At 43.9% G+C, this 20,283-nt stretch overlaps 1 protein-coding gene across 5 annotated transcripts in view; it reads right to left on the reverse strand.

Moving 5' to 3' along the window:
* tead3b (TEA domain family member 3 b) overlaps window positions 1-20,283 on the reverse strand; it is a 39,760-nt gene that overhangs the window by 2,565 nt on the left and 16,912 nt on the right. For 3 of the 5 annotated variants that reach the window (XM_084063135.1, XM_084063132.1, XM_084063134.1), the window contains exons 3-14: window positions 16,813-17,064; window positions 9,396-9,460; window positions 8,772-8,834; window positions 5,611-5,622; window positions 4,161-4,289; window positions 3,557-3,600; window positions 3,329-3,385; window positions 2,655-2,719; window positions 2,324-2,460; window positions 1,459-1,632; window positions 650-793; window positions 391-543 (exon numbers count right to left, since the gene is read on the reverse strand). In XM_084063135.1, the coding sequence (XP_083919261.1) occupies window positions 391-543; window positions 650-793; window positions 1,459-1,632; window positions 2,324-2,460; window positions 2,655-2,719; window positions 3,329-3,385; window positions 3,557-3,600; window positions 4,161-4,289; window positions 5,611-5,622; window positions 8,772-8,834; window positions 9,396-9,460; window positions 16,813-16,819 (1,050 nt within the window). In that variant the 5' untranslated portion in view covers window positions 16,820-17,064. Of the gene's footprint in view, window positions 1-390; window positions 544-649; window positions 794-1,458; window positions 1,633-2,323; window positions 2,461-2,654; window positions 2,720-3,328; window positions 3,386-3,556; window positions 3,601-4,160; window positions 4,290-5,610; window positions 5,623-8,577; window positions 8,641-8,771; window positions 8,835-9,395; window positions 9,461-16,812; window positions 17,065-20,283 lie in introns of all 5 variants that reach the window. The other 2 variants (XM_084063133.1, XM_084063136.1) reach the window with 2 other exon arrangements.

Below are 20,283 nucleotides of genomic sequence, written 5' to 3' on the forward strand. Positions count from 1 at the left end.
TAGCCCAGTGGTTTTCAACCCTTGTCATATCAAGGTCCATTATTTATTCGGCATTTGAGCCATGGACCACCATTTGATGAGATTTAGACTCTCAACCCAAGACTTAAAATATTGTGTCATCGTTTGATCAGATTTTGTCCACAATTCCATGCTGTAGTGATGTGGTACCAATAGGAGAGATAATAGGCAAACGTTGATCAAAATAACAATTCTTTAATTAAGCAATGCAGATCTTTAACAATAATTTAACTCTTGAAAGTTGAAGATCTATAAGGGTCCGTTTGGTTACCAACTCTCCATCATTTAGCTGGGGACCACCTGGAACCCCCTCAAGGACCACTGGTGGCCCCCGGACCACTGGTTGACACTGATATAGCCTAAACCACTTACCTGGAGAATAGTGAAGTTTTCAAGAACACTATTCATCATGTACTTTTCAGGCAAGTGCTTGAGCTTGTGGATGAAGTTGATCATGTACTCGCACATGGGAGACCGGTGGATCCTGTACACACACTTTCCTCCTTCCATCCGAGCATATTCGGTCTGAAACGTGTAAAAGAGTGTCAAAAGGCCTGTCGGTAAGGTGCTTTGGGTTATAACAACTCGCACTGAGAAGAGAATACACAAAGCGATCAATCAATAGTCTTACCTCTACTTTCTCGACTACCTGCTTGCCAAATGAGCAGACTTTGGTTGAAACAGTGATAGTCATGTTCTCAGCACTGCTGTATTGGCTGCTGACGCCATAAAAAGAACCAGGGCCATCCTGCATCCCGCTGCTATTCAGGTCAGCCTGTGGAGGATAAACACTTGATCACATTTCAGACAGGACATCTCACGTAATTACATAATAGGTTTATTGATGGTTATTAACACGGCAATAGGATTGGTTTTGGAAGACTAGATCTGGTTTTATGGCTCGTCAGTCACTGCATATATGCGCCCAGACTTAGGTCAGGACTAATGTAATCCACCAATGGAACATAAAAGATGATCTAAGCAGGTGGAGCTATAGGGAAGCGGTATAGTCTCACGTGGGCAGACAATCAGACATCTCCTCCTACACACAAAGATCTGCAGTGTTAATTTAACTCTGAGAGAGTACAAATGGAACCAAATGGACCCTCCCGGCTCTCTCAGAGTTATAAATGGATAGATCAACATTGGGGATTTTACTGTGTACCGATCATCTGGGGAAATCTAAATTCAGTGCTGGGGTTGTAGCAGGCAAAATCTCTGCTAACAAACCTATGCCCAGTGACCACAGCTTTGAAAACCAATCTTGATACCGTTCCAATTTGAAGGACTGCCTCAAAGTCTTTGGATTGGTTCTGCAATGCTGTTTGTTTTCAAATTTCAGAATAGTTTCCATCCAGTTCTAGCCCCTACAAGGAATTTAGACCAGATGTATCGGTAGATCTCTGATAGTCGACGTATCTGTATTTTAGGAATACTCACCCAGAATTTGACTAAGAAGAAGGCGTTCTGAGGACCTTTCTCATATAGCTCTTTGAGCCCACCCTTCTTCTCAGGGAACTTATCATAGATCTGCCGAATGTCCACAGCCTCCAGGAGTGGGTCGCTGTAGGAGGGGTTCGTCTGCCCAATGTGGACAAACAGATGTTTGCTGTACTGCAATGAGGGGAAAAAAGAGGAATGGGAAATGGAGGAGAAGAAAGTATAAATATGTCTGTCACTCATTTCCTCATCCTGGCTGTTCCCTATGGCTAAGAAATGTTAAATGTAAAAGTGTCTAAAAGTGTATTTTCCAGCCCTAATCAGACAGCAGCAGTTCTGTGGGATACTTTGAGATTTGCTGCTTGAACATTTTTCTAGGAAAACATAATAGAAATACAATGTAAAGTAACCAGGTCAGTCTGATGGCAAAATACATCACTATTAGATAACAGCAGATGAAGGGCCTTGCACCCACCTACCTCCTCTTATCTGTACAATTATCACTCACTAGCAGACAGATTATTCCAAGCTTCAAACCGGGTTGTCATGTTATTCTTTAACTCACGTAAGCTTATGTACAGGTTTATGTGTAGGGCATCTGAGTCAGTAAATGACATCATCACTGTCATAACAGACCCTACACGCAGTTCTGTCAGGATCTCATCTAGACTGTGGAACCATTGGCGCACATGTTTGTATGTCAGAAACTGAACAATGTGGGCTGTTTGCATTTTATTTTATTTTATGTTTTTCTTTTTTATTGTGTTGTGTTGTATAATTGTGATATGGATCTCCCTGGGTCTGAAATAAAGATTGAATTGAATCACACCTTATACAATGATATATTTTTGGTTGTTTAACTTACGTTATCTGGGTCTCTTTGGACCTCCATAAAGGCAGAGTACTCCAACATTCGCAGCTTAGAAGAAGCAATTGTCCGATCCTGCCACACAGGCACTGCTGTAGCGGCCGGGGGTGGAGGGGGCGCCAAGGGCTCATAATCTGGTTAAAGCGCGCACACGCACACGCACACACACACACACACACACACACACACACACACACACACACACACACACACACACACACACACACACACACAGTCAGTCAGTCTGAAAGAAAAACTTGTCATTATTCATTACTTTTCTTCTTCCCCCCAGTAGTTTTCAGTGATGTCCAGTGATGTTGATACTCACTTGATAAGGGTGGGGGTAATGGACCAGGTAGGTTTGGGTATGGGGACTGTGCAAACGGTTTGATACTGCAAAAGAATGAGTTAGTCAGTGGGGCAGTGATGAAACCTATCCTACTCTTTACTGAGGTACATTATTACAGAAACAGAAAAGGCTACAATGACGATTCAACAACAGTGCAAAGCCTGATCAGAGTGTGCCACGTTTGTGTATTGTTTTGCCATCTGCCTATCTAATCTTTGATTCACATTTGTTAATCTCTAAGTGGGAGCCTGTGTTGCTGAACCAGCCAGGCATAAGTCCGCCTCTGCTTCATTGATTTTTATAATGTAAAACGGCAACATGATGCAAAGTAGCTTCAGCAGGTCCAGTTATTGTACTTATGCCTGCAATATGAGCCACATTGACGGCAAATGCTGTTTGTGCCGTTACTTATGCACTTGGGACGTGTAATGTAACTCTACATTCAATACCTTTCCCAAATGTCAGGGAGGAATTATGAGATTCATAAATCAATCAATCAAAAAGGTCAGGGAGGATATATCTATTGCAGTATTGCCCTCAATCACAACTGAAGCAGTAGTCCACGTTAGTGCAGGAAACATACGGTACAGTCAGTGTGAAGCAGAGTTAGTGCTGCCTTGTGCTAACAGCTTGAGGGCTCGAGGAGAACTTACGCATAGCTGGTGCGGCCAAGCCCAGAAGTCCTTCCCGAGTTGAGCTCTAGAACCAGCCTGATGTGCAAAAAATGTGATCCGTTAAAACATGTAGTCACTCTCGTTCCCCCCACACACACCCCTCGAATACCATTTGTCAGTCAACTCACTCACTCACTCTCACACACACATTGTATCACCAGCCACAGACCGTAAATGGCTTTATAATAGGGAGGGTGGACTACTCACTCCTGAGAAGGTCCAGGCTGTCCTGGGATTGGGCCAGGCCAGAACTGGAAAGCAAGAGTGTCAAGTATGTCAGTATTCTGAAACTGGCTGAATCTTTGTTATTGGCCCTATCCGCAATGTACTGCAATGGCTATGTCCTTAACCCATTAAAACCAGGAATGCATCTGTGTAACCACTTAAACTATTATTTCATACTTTTGCTATTTCAAAAATAGCAGATATACAAGCTTGTAGATATGCTATTTTCGAAAAATCTTGAAAATGTGTGCAAATCATTGAATATATATATTTTTTAAAGCAAAAATGTTTTACTCAAATCTTACTCAAAAAATGCTTCTGGGGGTCCCTGGAACAAAATATTTTCAGGTGGGGGTCCGTGGCCAAATACATATCAGTTTGGGGGCCCTTTACTTGAAAAGGTTTGCACACCGCTGATATTATAGCAACAAGTGTTTCAGAAAACTGTTAGGATTTAGAAGACATATGTAGAATTGTCTCCCAGGTCTTAATGGGTTAAATAAAGCCTGTGGAAATATTGCAAATGCTGGTGCGTTTGTGTACAGACAGGACCAGTGTGTCAGACATATTGTAAAAAAGGATTCACCCTGGCTGGTGGAGGGTAGGGGCTCGGAGGCAGCGGTGGGAGTTGGCTCTTGATCAGGCTCGGCGAGACAATCTGTGCAGAAGACAGTGCAGCCATGTTCTGCAGGGCCTTGTCTTTAGAGGCCTGGTCCTGTTGGAAGGGGACAGAGAGGTGAGGGAGACACTCCACCACAAGATGTCACCATAACCTAGCATATTACCACCATAACACTGACTTATTACAAACGCCTGGGTGCAATTTTGGACTGATGTCAGCACATTCATGGTCTTTCACAAAACGATGGGTCTTTTTTCAACCCATTACAATCAAAGCAGTGATCAGCTTAAAGTTAGCCTGCTACAATCATATTCAGTGATGTGTTTTCATAATAAATGACAATATTTAATTAAAATAAATGTGCAACAGATTTCATAAGAATGATCTATTCTACCATAAGTTACAGATCCCTGGTATAGTCAATAACGATAATTATCAAAAATCTGGATAATTATCAAGCAATTATGTGGTAATATTGTTGTGGTGATCATGCTCTCTAAATTGAATTTCAAAGCAGACAAACAACTTGAAATAGCACAGTTGAATAGTGTGAAGCACAGACACATTAAGCAGCAGCACTACCACACAATTATTGTGTGTGGGTCTTGAGACAAATTAAAGGTCAAGGATATCAGTATAATCATAACAAAAGAATAGGAGAACAAGGTGCATTGATTTCGATCGTAGACAGAACAGTGAGTTCTATTGTACATTCATCTTGTTACATCAAGAACACAATCCAAAGACTAGCATGTCAAAATCACAAAAAGCAAACCCAGAAACAAGTCAAATTAAAAATAATGGTGAACATCTGATGTGGTGCACCACACATACTTCATGATGCACAAACATACCAGGGTAATTTGCTTTCACAGAATACGCTAAACTTGAAAGAAAATGGGCTCCCTCAGTGATGATGCAATTGCACTGCTAATAAAATAAGAGGATGGCAGTCACGAGTCAAATTCAAACAGGAGAGAACCCATTCTTTTAGCGGATAACTGAAAGGGAATACTTTTGGAGGGCAAACAGGTGCCAATTAAACGTTTTGTTGTACCTTTATCTTGTCTCTCAGGCCACAAACACCTCATCAAACATTATTAAGGTATACAGTAGGTAATTCAGAGATGCCTGCACAGTAAACAAAAAGCTGCCTCAGAAAGCAAGACCCCAGTCAGAGATTAACACCCTGCGAAAGCAAGCTTTATGTCAGCAGAATTTATACTATATCAGGTAAGATGCACTATAGCATCCTAGTTCATTGTGTGGGTAATTCTTCAGCATTGTTTTATTATGGGATAGGACAGTGGGGTGGAATGCCATGCCAGCAGAGGGCAATAGCAGGGGACAATGCACTTGCACTGTCAAGCAAATGGGAGCGTGAAAGCATAAGTCACAAGTCAAATTCACTTACCAAATTCATGGCCTAAATCAGAAAAGAGAGAAACCATTAGTACCCAGTCATTCTATGGTATGTTCAGATAAACTAAGAAATTGAGTCTAAAATAAAAATAAAACATTTAATTTGTATATAATACAATTTATAATAATGATTTATAATAAATCATAATTAAAAGTGCACTTTCTTTTCTACTTTTCATAGAAAGGTATGGTGTTTGCAAAACATTTGCACTACAAAATTAGTAGGAAACTCAATATGATATTATTATTACTTTGGCCATAACTAAATATTTGGATTAACAAAATCATTTAAAAAAAAAACAATTTCTATTGTAGAATAGATATAAATTCTTGAAACAAATCAACTGAAACATCAAATTCAAGTTTAATTTGAAATGCTCTTTTAGACGTCTATTGAGAAACATCCACGAATCTTTCATTAAAGGGATATTTCACTTTCAAATAAAATAAACATAAATAATATATATAAAAAGTTAATGGAAAAAGTAATGGAAAATCACGGGCCCCTCACGCATTGGAATGTCCTTCTAATGCGTGAGGGGCCGTTTTATACATTTTTTAATGTTTATTTTATTTGAAAGTGAAATATCCCTTTAACACCTGTAACATAATATGATGAAATATACATCACAGGATAATATTGCACTCTTCTTCCTCATCCATTGCTATTAAAAGGTATCTGCGACAAGCTTTTTTCAAGCTCTTATCATACATTTACTTTTAGATCATGGAAGATACATGATACAAAATAAACCCTCATCGAATAACATAACCAAATATATTGTATTTGAACCAAAGTACTTTAGGGTTTTGAATTATACACTATATAGAATGTAGACACAAATATAGAATGTCTAGCATGGGGAGTTTTTGGCAAACAATGTTAAAAAACCAGATGGGGATAGAGTGACTGTCATTATGTTACAAATATATGAATCATCTTGCAAGACGTAAACAAAAACTAGAGACACTTGTGACCTCTCTGTTTCCTCAGCAACCTTCTATTTGTCCCTCATAGAAGAAAGAGAGCGACAACAATGACTTATCAAGTTTAACATTCTTTATATTTACTGATTTGCTCATTATGAAACTTAAAGTATAAGGAAAGTAACAGGTAATTGATTATGAAAACATACACAGTAAAATCCTCAGCCTTCATTTATCAGTTTGTAACACTGAAGCTACGGTCACACCTAACTTTGTGTCTGCCTATATGTGGCCGTCTTTTTGCAATGGTTTTCAATAGGAACGGAGCATTTTGTTGGCATTGCGCAGCTTTCCGTGTGTTGCGGAGAAAAAGTCTATCTGAAGCAGATAAATGCTCGAGACCGTTGCTGCTTTTCCTCCTCTGTCCAATCGGATGAGTTGAAGGCGGACCGGCCTGGCAACGTCAAGACAGAATTCTTTCTGTCCAGTTTTAGGCTGAGCTAGCTGCACAAAACAGACGGCCGCGCACAGCCTGCATTTATCAGCCTGCAACCATTGTGCAGGTGTGACTGTAGCCTGAGAATGTACAATGTAACCAAATGGACCTGTAAATGAACACTCAGCATTTCTTTGGGCATGATGCAGTCATGGACCAAGGTTGGGCCAGAAACATCCCAGTGGACTGTAGGGTTTTAGGAGTGTAAGAGAGGTGATTATTTTTGGACTTGGGGAGAAAAAGGGGGTTGGTGGAGGGACGCCACATCATCAAGATGGGTGAAGAGGTAAGCATGATGGTTATATTCTAGACAGGGCCTAGTGTGACAGCATAATGGCAGAAAGGATGTGTCGCCGTAGGATGGGAATAGGCTTGGCAGGCTCTGGCGCAACAGTGTGCCATCCCTCGAGAGTTAAAATATTAAAATATCTAGGGATTAACTTTCGGGAGGAGAGATAACAGATAGAAAGAGAGACAGACAAATGAGGAAGTACCTCGGTTGCCGCTTCCAGCTAAAAAGTAAGCAATGTGATTTGAGTTCCCAATAATAGAACCCCACCAATGTTTTCAGTGATTATGGGTGTCTCTGTCACTGTGTGTGTGTGTGTGTGTGTGTGTGTGTGTGTGTGTGTGTGTGTGTGTGTGTGTGTGTGTGTGTGTGTGTGTGTGTGTGTGTGTGTGTGTGTGTGTGTGTGTGTGTGTGTGTGTGTGTGTGTGTGTGTGTGTGTGTGTGTGTGAGAAAGTGTGGGTGGCACTGATTTGTGGTGTACAACTACGTGAAAAATAAAGAATACGTTCATAATGAGGATGAAGAGGCCAGTTGAAACGGAAACCGTACCATATGTTAGGTGAGGCAAGAAGCAGGTCAAATAAGTACAACATTGCGGGTTTAACACGTTACTCGATATACAGTCATTGCACCAGGATTATGCTCATATCAAACGGTAGGGCGTTCAGATACAGTTCAGAGGAACTAAAGGTATAAAAGTAGAGGGAAGATTGAGGGCAGAGGAAGTACATAAGCAGAGGCATGGCTAGCACTGAGGATGGATAGAGAGCCAGAGCAAGGGCATCATGCTGCAGTAAAAGGCATTTGGCCAGGCTGGTCATCCAGCTCATGTATAACATTACAGCACGTCGGAAGCTTCAAACCAGCTACTGTACTTGGATTACTGAGTATTGATATAAGTTCATAGAACGTGGAACAAAACTCTTAAGTCGACATTTTTAGCATGTTATTCCTTGTATCAATGCATGCATGATACAGAAGCAGGATCAAGGTTATTCTTCCCTGATCACTGAGATCTGAATAATATTTTTTCTCATTTATTAGTCTGTGAACAAAGCTGCATCTCATTTGCCAAGCTTGCATCCTGCATTCCTGACCATATGCAAATAGGCCACATACAGTGACAAAAATGATAAGCTCCAACTGGATCAAATGTCCCTCCATCATATTACGGGTACTGTACTGTGCACAAATAGCGCCAAGCCAAGCCTGTATCAGCCCCGCCCAGCCCGCAGTGAAGCGCATACCTTTAGCTTTGACTGGATCTCGCGAGATTTTCTTCGGGCGAGAACTTGCAAATGGCTAGAAACCTGCAATGAAAAAGAGCCAAGAGGGGGAAGAGAAACGGAGAGAAAAAGACAAGGGAAGAGAGAGAAGCCGTAACCAAAGAGAGAAGAGATGCCCAGTCAGTGGTGCCCAGAGGCCTGTTGGTAGCACCTACCTTGATACCTGCCTGGTATTCTCGTACTTTCTTCCGCGCTAACACCTGTATGTGACTAGACACCTAAAGGGGTGTGAGACAGTATTTGAGCATAACCATTGCATGCACTCAAAAACATGCAAAAACACACTCACACACATGGGTATGCATGTACGCATACGGTATATCTGTGGGCAAGAGCACCACACGCACGCACTCGCACACGCACACGCACACGCACACGCACACGCACACTCACACTCACACTCACACGCACACGCACACGCACACACACACACACACACACACACACACACACACACACACTAACAATTATAATAATAAACAGATACATTGCATGCAACTGATCTAACCTTAAGGGCTTGTTGAACATACTGTAAGATGGCACTGTAGTCATGTATGTTAATGTATGTTTTAAAGCAAATGAACAATAACAAACTATTCATGCATTCTGAAATAGTGTTGAGAAAAACACCTTTTACCATGATCCAGAGGTTATATCCATTTAACATTTAAAAAAACATGCATTTGTATTATTGAATGAGATAAGCATGTACAGTAAGTAGGTCTAGGGGGGTTGTTACATATACGTATGTACTAAACTAAGGGATGTTATATATTTACCTGTTTCCTTGTGCGGGTTTTGCCTGTCCTCAGCTTGATGTACCTTGCTATTAATTCATTACGGCCTGTAACGAAAAAAGAACAGAAAGTCATGAATGGTAAGAACATTTATATTGCAGTTTGTTCATTACTCTCCATAGCCTCTCAATATAGAATATGAACTGACAATACCACAAACTGGACAGAAGATGGCGCACTAACCATACCTATACACAAGTCAACCTACTGCACCCATATGACCTTTCCCAGAGGTTCTTAGGACAAACAGTCAAACACAGTTTGTTGATTGTCACAGGTCAAAGGTCACAGTTATACCTCACACTTTCTTTCGCAAAGTTATATTTGAATTAGGCCGTATCATCATATAACACAATCTGACCTGCTGAGAGAGATTTTTTTTCACCTCATAATTTTCATTAGCTCATTTGACACCTCTTTACTTTCTGCTCACAGGGCCATGTAGCCTAATTACTGAGAGTGCTTAGAAAACAGGACCGATGTTTTTCATGACATAACATCTACACTCGACATTCTGCACAAACAGGTTGTGCAGAGAGTGGCCTTCTATTTTGGGCTTTAATGGCTTTCTATACATGGATCTTTAAGATCACCCGTTTGCACTTAAATGCAGCTTGAATCTGGCAGAACTGGATCACCTATAGCAGCCGAGAAAGAAAAAGTAACAGTGTGCTAATTTGAAGCAAAGAACATCAAGCTGACTTCGTTTTGTTGCCAGGTCATGCTTGCTGGGGTTTTCGTGGTTGCAAATTGGATCGAAATGGGACGGCTGAAAGGTATTATTATATGTATTATTATGAATAATGGCCCAAAGTTGCTGACAGCCAACTGCTCTTCGAGATACACACCCAGACACATAATGACAGGAACAACTGTCAAATCATGCTTCTTTTTTTCACACATCCTTCAGCCCTTGGCCTCCTTTAAGGCCCTGGTAGCACAATTACCATAAAAGTCGTGCAGTGCAGGGCCTTCTCCGGCAAAGCTTGCATGCAGCACCCACTGTGCTCTCTCCAGCCAGCAAGCCAGCCCAGCCAGCCATTCAGCCAGTAGAGCCAACTGAACAGAGTGCTGGGGGTGCACAGCAAAGTCTGTCTGCTGATACTGCGGTGGCCCCTCCCCCCTCTCCCCCGGGTCCAGGGTGAACACGCCCGCTCCAGCGCCTCCGCATTCCTCGCATTCCTCTCTGCCTGTCACATCTGTGCTAGCCAGTCTGATTGGCCCGGGCCTGCGAAGCGCAGCCGGTGCCTGGGCGGACGAAACACATGCACATATGCGCCACTTGCAACTCTTGGGTTGAAGCGAGTGGGGGGGGGGGGGGGTGGGGGGGGGGGGGGGGGGGGGGTGAGGGGGGCTATTGGTGGAAAAAGTACTCAAATGTTTTACTTAAGTAAAAGTTTCAATACTGCAATGTAGAAGTGCTCTGCTACAAGTAAAAGTCCGTAATTCTAAATTGGCTTGAGTAAAAGTACAAAAGTATTGGTATCAGCATGTACTTAAAGTACCAAAAGTAAAAGTATTAAAATGTTTGAAAATAGAAGATCGTCTATTTTCAAATAGGCTATGTATAAAATAGGGGTAAAGTCGCTAATGGATGTTTTATAATGTAATATATTTATATCTGCAGAGTAACTAGTAGCTAAAGTTTTCAAATAATTGTAGTGGAGTAAAAGTACAATATTTGCCTCTGAGGTGTAGTGGAGTAGAGAAGTAAAAGTATAGACAATTGGAAATACTCCTGTAAAGTAAAAGTACCTCAAAATTGTACTTAAGTACAGTACTTGAGTGTATGTACTTAGTTACTTTACACAACTGCTATTGGGCGCTTGGGGCGAGAGGAGGAGGAGGGGGTTATGGTTCAGGGGGTAGATGGGGGAGGTGGGGGTGCGGGGGGGGGTTGGGAGGGGGCAGCTGATGCTGTAACTCTTGGAGAGGGACACAAAGCCATAACTGTCTTGGCCAACAACTGCCACCTGGCAGCAAGGGGCAGTTTCTTCCCAAAAACAACACCACTGTGTGACCCTGGAGCCCAACGGATGGCCCGCACCTGCTGCTGACCGTCCTGTCCGCGGTCCGGGCGGCAGAGGAAGAACAATGCGATCCCAAAAGGCCCTGGCAGCAACTGCCACTCTCAATCTCTTCAACCGAGGGGACAGGACAGAGGGGAAAAACGTGATATCCACCAAATTATACAGGCCTCTGGTATATCGAAGCCCTTTGCTATCCCTATTGTAGAGCCTTGTAGAAGACTGACCCTGACCGACTGGAACACTTCTCCAGTTTCTCTGAAAGCGAAAAACGGGTGGTTTTTAAGTTACTGTCTGTCTGAGTCAGTGCAGAGGTTTTCTGGAATTCCTCTTCCTGTGCAGAAGCCCAGCCAGACAAGAACTACGTTTGATATTAATCAGCGATTAGTGTCATAATAAGCATGCCATATAATCATAAACGTCACAATAGAGTTTTATTGATTGATTGATTGATTGATTGAATACCTTCAGTACTTTAACAGTACGGTAGTACAGTCAAAAACGTTATGCTAAAAGGATAACACAAAAAGCCCCGGGGGGCTTGTTTCTATCGTGGTTCACATACAGTAGAGAGCATTTGCTTGCTATGATGTCCAATTTCTACTCGAGCTGCTTCATGCATACATAAAGGACAATAGTATAACATCCACCGTGCTGTGCAGATGTTTGTAATTCAGTGGATTAATAGCACAATAAAGCTAAAGTATTACAAAGACAACATGGTGCTATGTATAGCATGACCAGGAGTTTTTTATTTCACGAGACAAGCTGAGCTACCCAGGCCTGTTCAGACTCGACTTGAGTGAGCGGTCAGTCCTCAGTAAAGGCCTGTAGGCCCCAACTCACACTGTGAAAAGGTTGGTACACACAGCAGGGGAACACGACAGGTGCATCTGCTGTACTATGCAGCCACACACAGACACACACACACACACACACACAGACACACACACACACACACACACACACACACACACACACAGACACACACGCACGCACGCACGCACACGCACACGCACACGCACAAGCACTCACACACACACACACGCACACACACACACACACACACACACACACACACACACACACACACACACACACACACACACACACACACACACACACACACACACACACACACACACACACACACACACGTATGCACAGGGAAATCTATGTGCAAGGACATAAAGCAAACACAAAAATTCCTCAATCATTTAACAACGACTGCACGTTTTGCATGACTCCCTTTGTTTCCCTCTCTCTCCATTTCCCCTCATTCACTATCTTTCCATCTCTCCATCTAACCCCCTTTTGTGTTGAGTCTCTCTATCGCTCTCTCACTCACTCAGTCCCTTGTTGATTGCTCAACACCCACTCAGTGCTGCTCTGTTCCCTGCAGGCTGACTTTGCCGCTCTTAACTGCTTCCATGCCAAGACACGCCTATATCTCTTTTCTTTTACTACATGTCCATTGGAATTTTCCACTTCCACACGGAGATGGTGAACAAAAAGGTAATCCCCCTTCCTCACTTCAACTCTTCATTCCCCCCTTCTCACTCTCATAACTTTGAGGTAATCCTAAATTGCTAACATACTGCCCGGCCATGACTGAAGACACTCCTTACGTAAGGGGGCTGACAGGGAAGCACCGGACCTGCACAGTCATCATCACAGGCCTCGCTGCCCGCGCTGTCAGTCAAATCATCTTTTGCCTAACTCAAAATGCCTTCCCTGCCCTCCGTTTCTTCCAACTCTGTGCATGAGACGAGCCCATCGCTCATTCCTAATGTGCTATGCTATACGGTCAAAACATGCCAGCAGCCTTCCTCCCTCCCTCCCTCCCTCCCTCCAGCGCTCGATTTCGCTCTCCCTTCTTTCTTGCCCAGCATGCTTTGCAACAGTGACAGCTGCAGGGCAGAGGTGTGTGCAGTGCTTAGGGCTTGGCATGCCTCTCCAGGGCCAGATAACGCAGGTGAACAGCATGTCAGCAGGGGCCCAACACATAACCAGACAGACCACATTTTTTAAGATACACTCATCTACCTAAAAAAAAATCTCACTGGTGTGCACCAATAATCTTCGATTCTGCCTTTAAAAATCATTCAACAAATATGATACAATGGGGCATACTTTTAAACATTACTATGGATTTGCGGTGATTCTGGACAGTTTTGTCTGACTTGACATTAGCAATTCTGTGATATGACAGTAACGAATAAGTACAGAATTTAAGTAGGTAATAAGTAGGTAAAAGCTTTGGACATGCCAATGGAATATGGATTATTATTAACAGATGTGTGCATTATTTAATTTCACTGCATCTCCCTTCAAACAATTTTTCACCCTATGATCACCTTGCAATCCTACAGGGAAGTCTGGTCAGTTTTGTGGAACACCATACATCCCTGTAAAGTCATTATCCTGCTATGGCAATGGAAATTTGCTTCCCAGAGAGAGAGAGAGAGAGAGAGAGAGAGAGAGAGAGAGAGAGAGAGAGAAAGAAAGAGAGAGAAAAATCCTGGCATAAAATGTGGAATTCCCAACGGGAGTGATGACTTGCCTGCTTTTCAAGGCCACGAGAGCCTGAGACTGCAAGGTAGACAGTATTACACGCAGCGCAATCGTTAAAATTCCCCCAGCCTAACGTCAGGGTAGCTTTTAGATGTCTGAGGTCATCGCCTTGTGAGACGGCTGCTTCTTCTTCTTCTTCTGGGGCATGCCATGGCTCTGCCAGGAGCACCTCAGATGACTGGATGTAAACGGAGAGCGTGTTTACGGCTCAGAAAAGAAAAAAAAGAAGAAAAAAAAGAAAGAGCAGGCTCATCTTGACCTCTAGCAGGGGTCCTGACAGTTTGCTGCTAAGGGGACAGGCTGTAGTTGATCTGTCTCTTTGTTGACGTTCTCATGACAAATGGATTGCGCTTGGTTCTCGGCACCATCTTGCTAAACCGTTAGAGGAGCTATTTAGGCCAACACATTAGAGTCGCTGTCAGTAGCCCGTCCTAAAGGTCACTGTAGAAAAACTCAATAATATAACCACTGCCAGTGCTTGTGTGATTCTGGACAATTGTGTGTTAGACTTACTATCACATCATTGCACGTTAAAAAGCACACCCATTACAAGGTTTTTGTTAAAATACGGGTTCAATCGCTCTGTAATCCCATAGTAATCATTGCTAAAGAGTGTTTGCTCCTCAGTAACAGAGGTCTCTACATCTCTCCAGGTCCCGTACTGAAAAATACATTTTCAGTACGGGATACCTATTTAATACAATCAGGAGAGAGAAAGTCATACAGGACACAGGATAAAAAGGTAGAAGACACATTTTTAATTGGAACACTATAAAATTGAAGGTGATGAAGGGGTTCTCTCTCCTGATTGGATGAAATTGGGGAGAGCTGGAGACATGCGGAGACCGCGGTTACTGAAATAATACTCCTTTTTGTTTTAACCAAAAGATTATCACTTACAGCACCTTTACCATCAAAAGTTGTTTTACATGTTGGCTATATTGCCAAATATATATTTTTTTATCTTATTTTATTACAGCCAGTATTTTCACTATTAGTATGTTGTTCTTATATTGTATTGTTGTTAGCACAGCCTTGCAGAACACATAAATATTTCACTGTGTGTACCTGTTTGAGTGAGTGACAAATAAAACCCTCTTGAATCCCTCAACCATTGTCCGTGTTTAGCCCATGCTCCGTAAGTCTAATTTTCACCTGCAACTTACTTTGTCATGTGACTGTCACTCACGGAACATGGGTTCTATAAATATTCTATCAGTATCAGTTACTGTAGCTTTTAAAAAGGCTCAGAATACCAGTGTAACAACAGGAGCAGTGGTAGCTGCAGCAGCAACAGTGGGCTGGCTGATACAACTCAGGTATGTGCGTGCGTCCCAAACTGTCTGACAAATCAAAAGAATGAGATTCCATCATGCATGATTCATGCCACAAGAATCCCATCTAACATCAAGAACAGAACAACTATGCAAAACAGCAGCAGAAGAACAATGCGTCAAATTTATACTGTTACATGTGAGACTTTGATGGACATGATCGATGGGTATTTTAATGTTACAGTGGAGCAGGATTCAATTTAAGTTTATGAGACATGGACAATAATTAAAGGGCAGGAAAATCTTACAAAGCATGGCTTGAGGCGGTTGCATTGCACTGGTGGAAATAAAGATTATTTCGCAAACCAAAAATCGGGTTTGTCGAGGACAATACAAAGAACCACGGCGAGCATTTGACATCAGTGTCTTTTCGGAGTCAGTTGAGCTTTGTGGATTTCCTGTCAATCAATGGTTCACTCTGTTGTTCGCCAAACTTCCAAGGTCTAATGCAACATCTAATTCAAACCAGCTCTTCAAGCACATTTTCTCACCAATTGGTGTGGGAGAGCGGGAGACCATACTAACGTAATACTAATCCATTCAATGCCTAACACCTGGATGTCTGCAATTGTATCAAGGATGTTGCCAACTAATCCATCTGGACACAGAGTGTTTCAGAACATCAAGTGGTCAACACCTGCAACTTAAAAAACACACCACAGGAGACAGCAATGCTAAGGCCCTATGGAGAACAAAATGCCAACATGATGTTTTTTTTTAATTCCCATGGTTTAGTTCACACTGTGCTAACTATCGATAATTTAACTGAGTCATCCAGCATCAAACACTGCTTCCGCTGATGATGAGCCACAGTGACCTTGGGGCAAAACTCTCTCTGAAGTAAAAACAAGCAGGGCAAGAATGCCGCACGATCTGTTACTGCAAAAAGAGCAGGTTTCTCCACTGACAGATGTACGGGGCGGTACAAAGAGAGAGACAGAGACGCAGCACGAAAAAAAAGAAAGAGGTTGGAGGGAAAACCAGTTTGGGAGAACAGACGGGTGAAAATCAAGGCAGGAGGAGGTGAGATGCTCTGAGGAAGGCAGTAACCAGCTCAAAGAGCGCTGGTGTGACTGGAAGAACCAGCCCCTGGGTCAGAGCACAACAGGTATAGACTTGTTTTAAATGGAGTGCTGTGTGGAAAGAAAAACATACAACTGTGTCAAAGCTGTAGCACAAGTGTGAAAGAGGAGTGAGAGTCTCTTGTCTCCAGGGCCCTGTACTGAGAGAGCCAGGCCATTTCTTGTGTAATAATGAGATGAATTGATATATGGGTTCATGTGTCTTTGATTCATGTATTTATTTATTTATTTCTCTTCTTTTTTTCCTTAGTTTCAGCCACAATTGTCAGAGTAATGGAGGGTTGCCTTTCAGTGTATTCATTAGAGTATGTCCTGAGTACCATATAATTATTGTGTTCTGCATTGTTCCCTAATGCATGTGGCTGCTGTCCAGCGCACTCACCATACATCTTCCCCTCGTCTGAGAGGATGATTTTCCTCCTGCCGCAGGGTGGGTAAATGGCTAAGGCCTCCTGGAAGCTCTGCTCGATGTCGGGGCTCCACACACCCTCTGCGTCCCCGTCCAGGGCCTTGTCCAGCTCATCGTTGTCCCCGTCCAGCCCATCCTCCGGGCTACCGTTCGCACTCCACTCGTTGGACGCAATGGTGGCGGCTCCCCCTTGGGCCCGACCCTGAGCCCCGGTGATCACAGGATCTGTGTGAGACAGAGGGGGGAAAAAGAAAGAAAGACAATTTTGATTAATTATCTCCATGACTCGGATTGCAGCTGCTAATCAAAACATCCTTGCAAGGTAAAAGACGTAAATAAATAATCTAAAATGAACATAATTGTGAGACAGCAACACGTGTGCTTGGCGAGAGGGCCTTGAAGACAGTGTGAATCTCAAATGGGTTGGTCCTCTTCACACAGGTACAGTAGACGTACTGTATGTAGAGTGCAGACCTTGTTTGACTGCTGAGGTTCAGATGACTATAACTAACTTTAACCCTGTGTACTGTACACAGAGCAACTGCTCCTAATGACAGCCCTAATTAAAGACTGTTCCTTATTACTGAGTGCTACTAAATTCGGGAGCGTACTCAAGTTCCCTCAACCCTATGTTCCCCCAGCCCTATGTTCCCTCAGCCCTATGTTCCCTCATCCCTATGTTCCCTCAGCCCTATGTTCCCTCATCCCAAATTAGACCCTATGTTCCCTCAGCCCTATGTTCCCTCATCCCAAAATAGACCCTATGTTTCCTCAGCCCTATGTTCCCTCAGCCCTATGTTCCCTCAGCCCTATGTTCCTTCAACCTTATGTTCCATCAGCCCATGTAATATTCTAATGTTTTGTCTTGTCTGTCTGTCTGTCTGTCTGTCAGTATCATGTCAGTATCATGGTCAGTATCATGTCAGTATCATGTCAGTATCATGGTCAGTATCATGTCAGTATCATGTCAGTATCATGTCAGTATCATGGTCAGTATTATGTCAGTATTATGTCAGTATCATGGTCAGTATCATGGTGGTCAGTATCATGTCAGAATTATGTCAATATCAGGAGTGGTTATTTGCTTCAGTCATCAAAACGATTTCTATATGTTTAGGGTTGTAATGGATAAAATACAATAATTTACCCATAACTTTCCTATGACTGATAAAAGTATTAAACTCCCTTTTTAATACAGTATCTACTGTGTTAAAAAGTTTCTGGGGGAGGACCCCCAGCCATATATGTCCAACCCGTATTCATTTGACTGTATAATGTTCATGTCTGTATATCAGAACTTTGTTTGTACTCATTTAAATCCCCATCTATTTTTTTTATTTTTTATAATAAGCTAAGTTTTACATAGCTTATTATACCTTTAAACTATTTTTTTTGTAATATAGTTGTTTTGGATATCTACAAAAGCTCGATATTAGTATAGACATGTATCATTATTATTATTAATATCTTACTTTATTAGCTGTGATAAAAGTTCAATAGTTCACTGCAATGATCAGTAATTCTTTGCAGCTGTTGTTATAGGTACCTATAGGTTTCAAAGCTGTTTGAATTGATGAGAAATTATCAATATAATTTAACAGTCAGTTTCACAGCTGTCTGAATTTGAATTGATGAGAGAAACTATACATATAGTTTAATGTGTCTTAGCTGACCAGGTCAAAGCAATTAAGTTTGACCAATCATGTTGCCCAAGCATCATGGTCAGCATCATGGTCAGTATCATGGTCAGTAGCATGGTCAGCATCATGGTCAGTCATGGTCATGGTCATCATGATCAAGTTTTCCTTGTGACATAATGTACACGTATACGTACCCCCAGAACATGCTTTCAACACGTACAATTTAAGGTTACGTGGCGCGGCTCCGACGCCCCGCGGATCCGAAAGCCGAAAACCGGGCTCAAAAAGGGTGGAAAAAGAGCAGATCCACAAGCTTGTAAAAGCCTGTAAAAGCCTGTTGTCGTGTGGCGCAATCCCACCGGTATCCCTGGTCCATGGTCCCCCAGGGGTCCATGGACCACCTCAGTGCCCGGGACGGTGTCTCCCGGGGCGGGTAGAGCGGGCGAGTGTGAACCCGGCACTATGCCGGGAGGCACTGGGCTCCCTGGCCCTTCCCCTGTGTGAAGGGGGAAGCCAGGGAGAAGGGCCGACTGGTGCCATCGGATAGGTAGGGACCATGCCCAGAAAGAGGCACCTTCCTGGGGGAAGCGATGGGGCTAAGTGTCCACATGGAGCCAGGGACCCCCGGGGGTCCCCGGTCCACCTCCATGCCCAGAGACGGTGGCTCCCGAGGCGGGTAAGGGCGGCCGGCGCGGACCCCCGGGGTCCCCGGTCGTGGGTCTGGAAAAGGGACAAAGTCCTGCCGTGGAAAAAGAGCAGATCCACAAGCCTGGATAGGCCTGTGGTGGCCGCGGGGCGCAATACCGGCCGTGTCCACAAGGCGGCGCCCTCCCCAGTCCATGGTCCCCGGTAGTGATGAGCGGGTCGACCCGTAACCCGCGGGACCCGCGGGTCAACCCGCGGCGCGGGTGGGTCGAGTCAGAATTTCAGAAGCAATTATGCGGGCTGTGGGTGAGCGGGTCAGCCGCTCTCACACGCAAAAAAAAAAAAAATGATCACATGCTCTTGTTTTGTCTTTATTCCTAATAAGAAGAAGAATAATAACAATAAAACAGTTTGAATACACTTGGGGATTATTTTCTAACCATGATTTTACAGAATTAAAAAAACATTGCGGGTCGTGGGGCGGGTTGAGCCATAGATTTATATATGGGTTTGCGGGGCGGGTTGAGGCGGGTTGGGTTCCGTCGCGGGGCGGGGCGGGTCATGAAAAAACCCGACCCGCTCATCGCTAGTCCCCGGCCCACCTCCGCGCCCAGGGACGGTGGCTCCCGGAGCGGGTAGAGCAACCGAGTGTGAACCCGGCAGTCTGCCGGGAGGCCCAGGGCTCCTGGCCTCTCCCCTGCTGGAAGGGGGAAGCCAGGGAGAAGGGCCGACTGGTGCCATAAGATAGCTAGGGATCATGCCCAGGAAGAGGCACCTTCCAGTTCCTGGGGTAGCGACGGGGCGGCGAAGACCCCAAAATCATGGTTCTTTGAAAAATTTCGATTTTTTTCCTAAGTGTCCGCATGGGCTCCAGAGGTCCCCGGGGACCCACTGGAGGACCCCCGGCCTAAAATTCCAACTTTTTTCGGCTTGTCGATCTGCGCTTTTTCGGGCTAAAACGGCCCGTACCTCCCGGCCCGTGGGTCGCTCGGGGCCGGCGGAGGGCTCGTTGGATCTGGGCCGGGGGTGCGCACGTGTCGGTACCCCCCCCCCCCCCCCCCCCCCGGGCCCCTGGGTGGCTGCCCGGGCAAACGGTGGCCGAAAAACCCGAAGAAAGCTCCGGAAGGCTCAGGAGCTTTAGGGCTCGCTGCCTCTCCCA

The sequence above is a fragment of the Gymnoscopelus microlampas genome (assembly GCF_963454915.1).
Source record: "Gymnoscopelus microlampas genome assembly, chromosome: 7".
Lineage (NCBI taxonomy): Eukaryota > Metazoa > Chordata > Actinopteri > Myctophiformes > Myctophidae > Gymnoscopelus > Gymnoscopelus microlampas.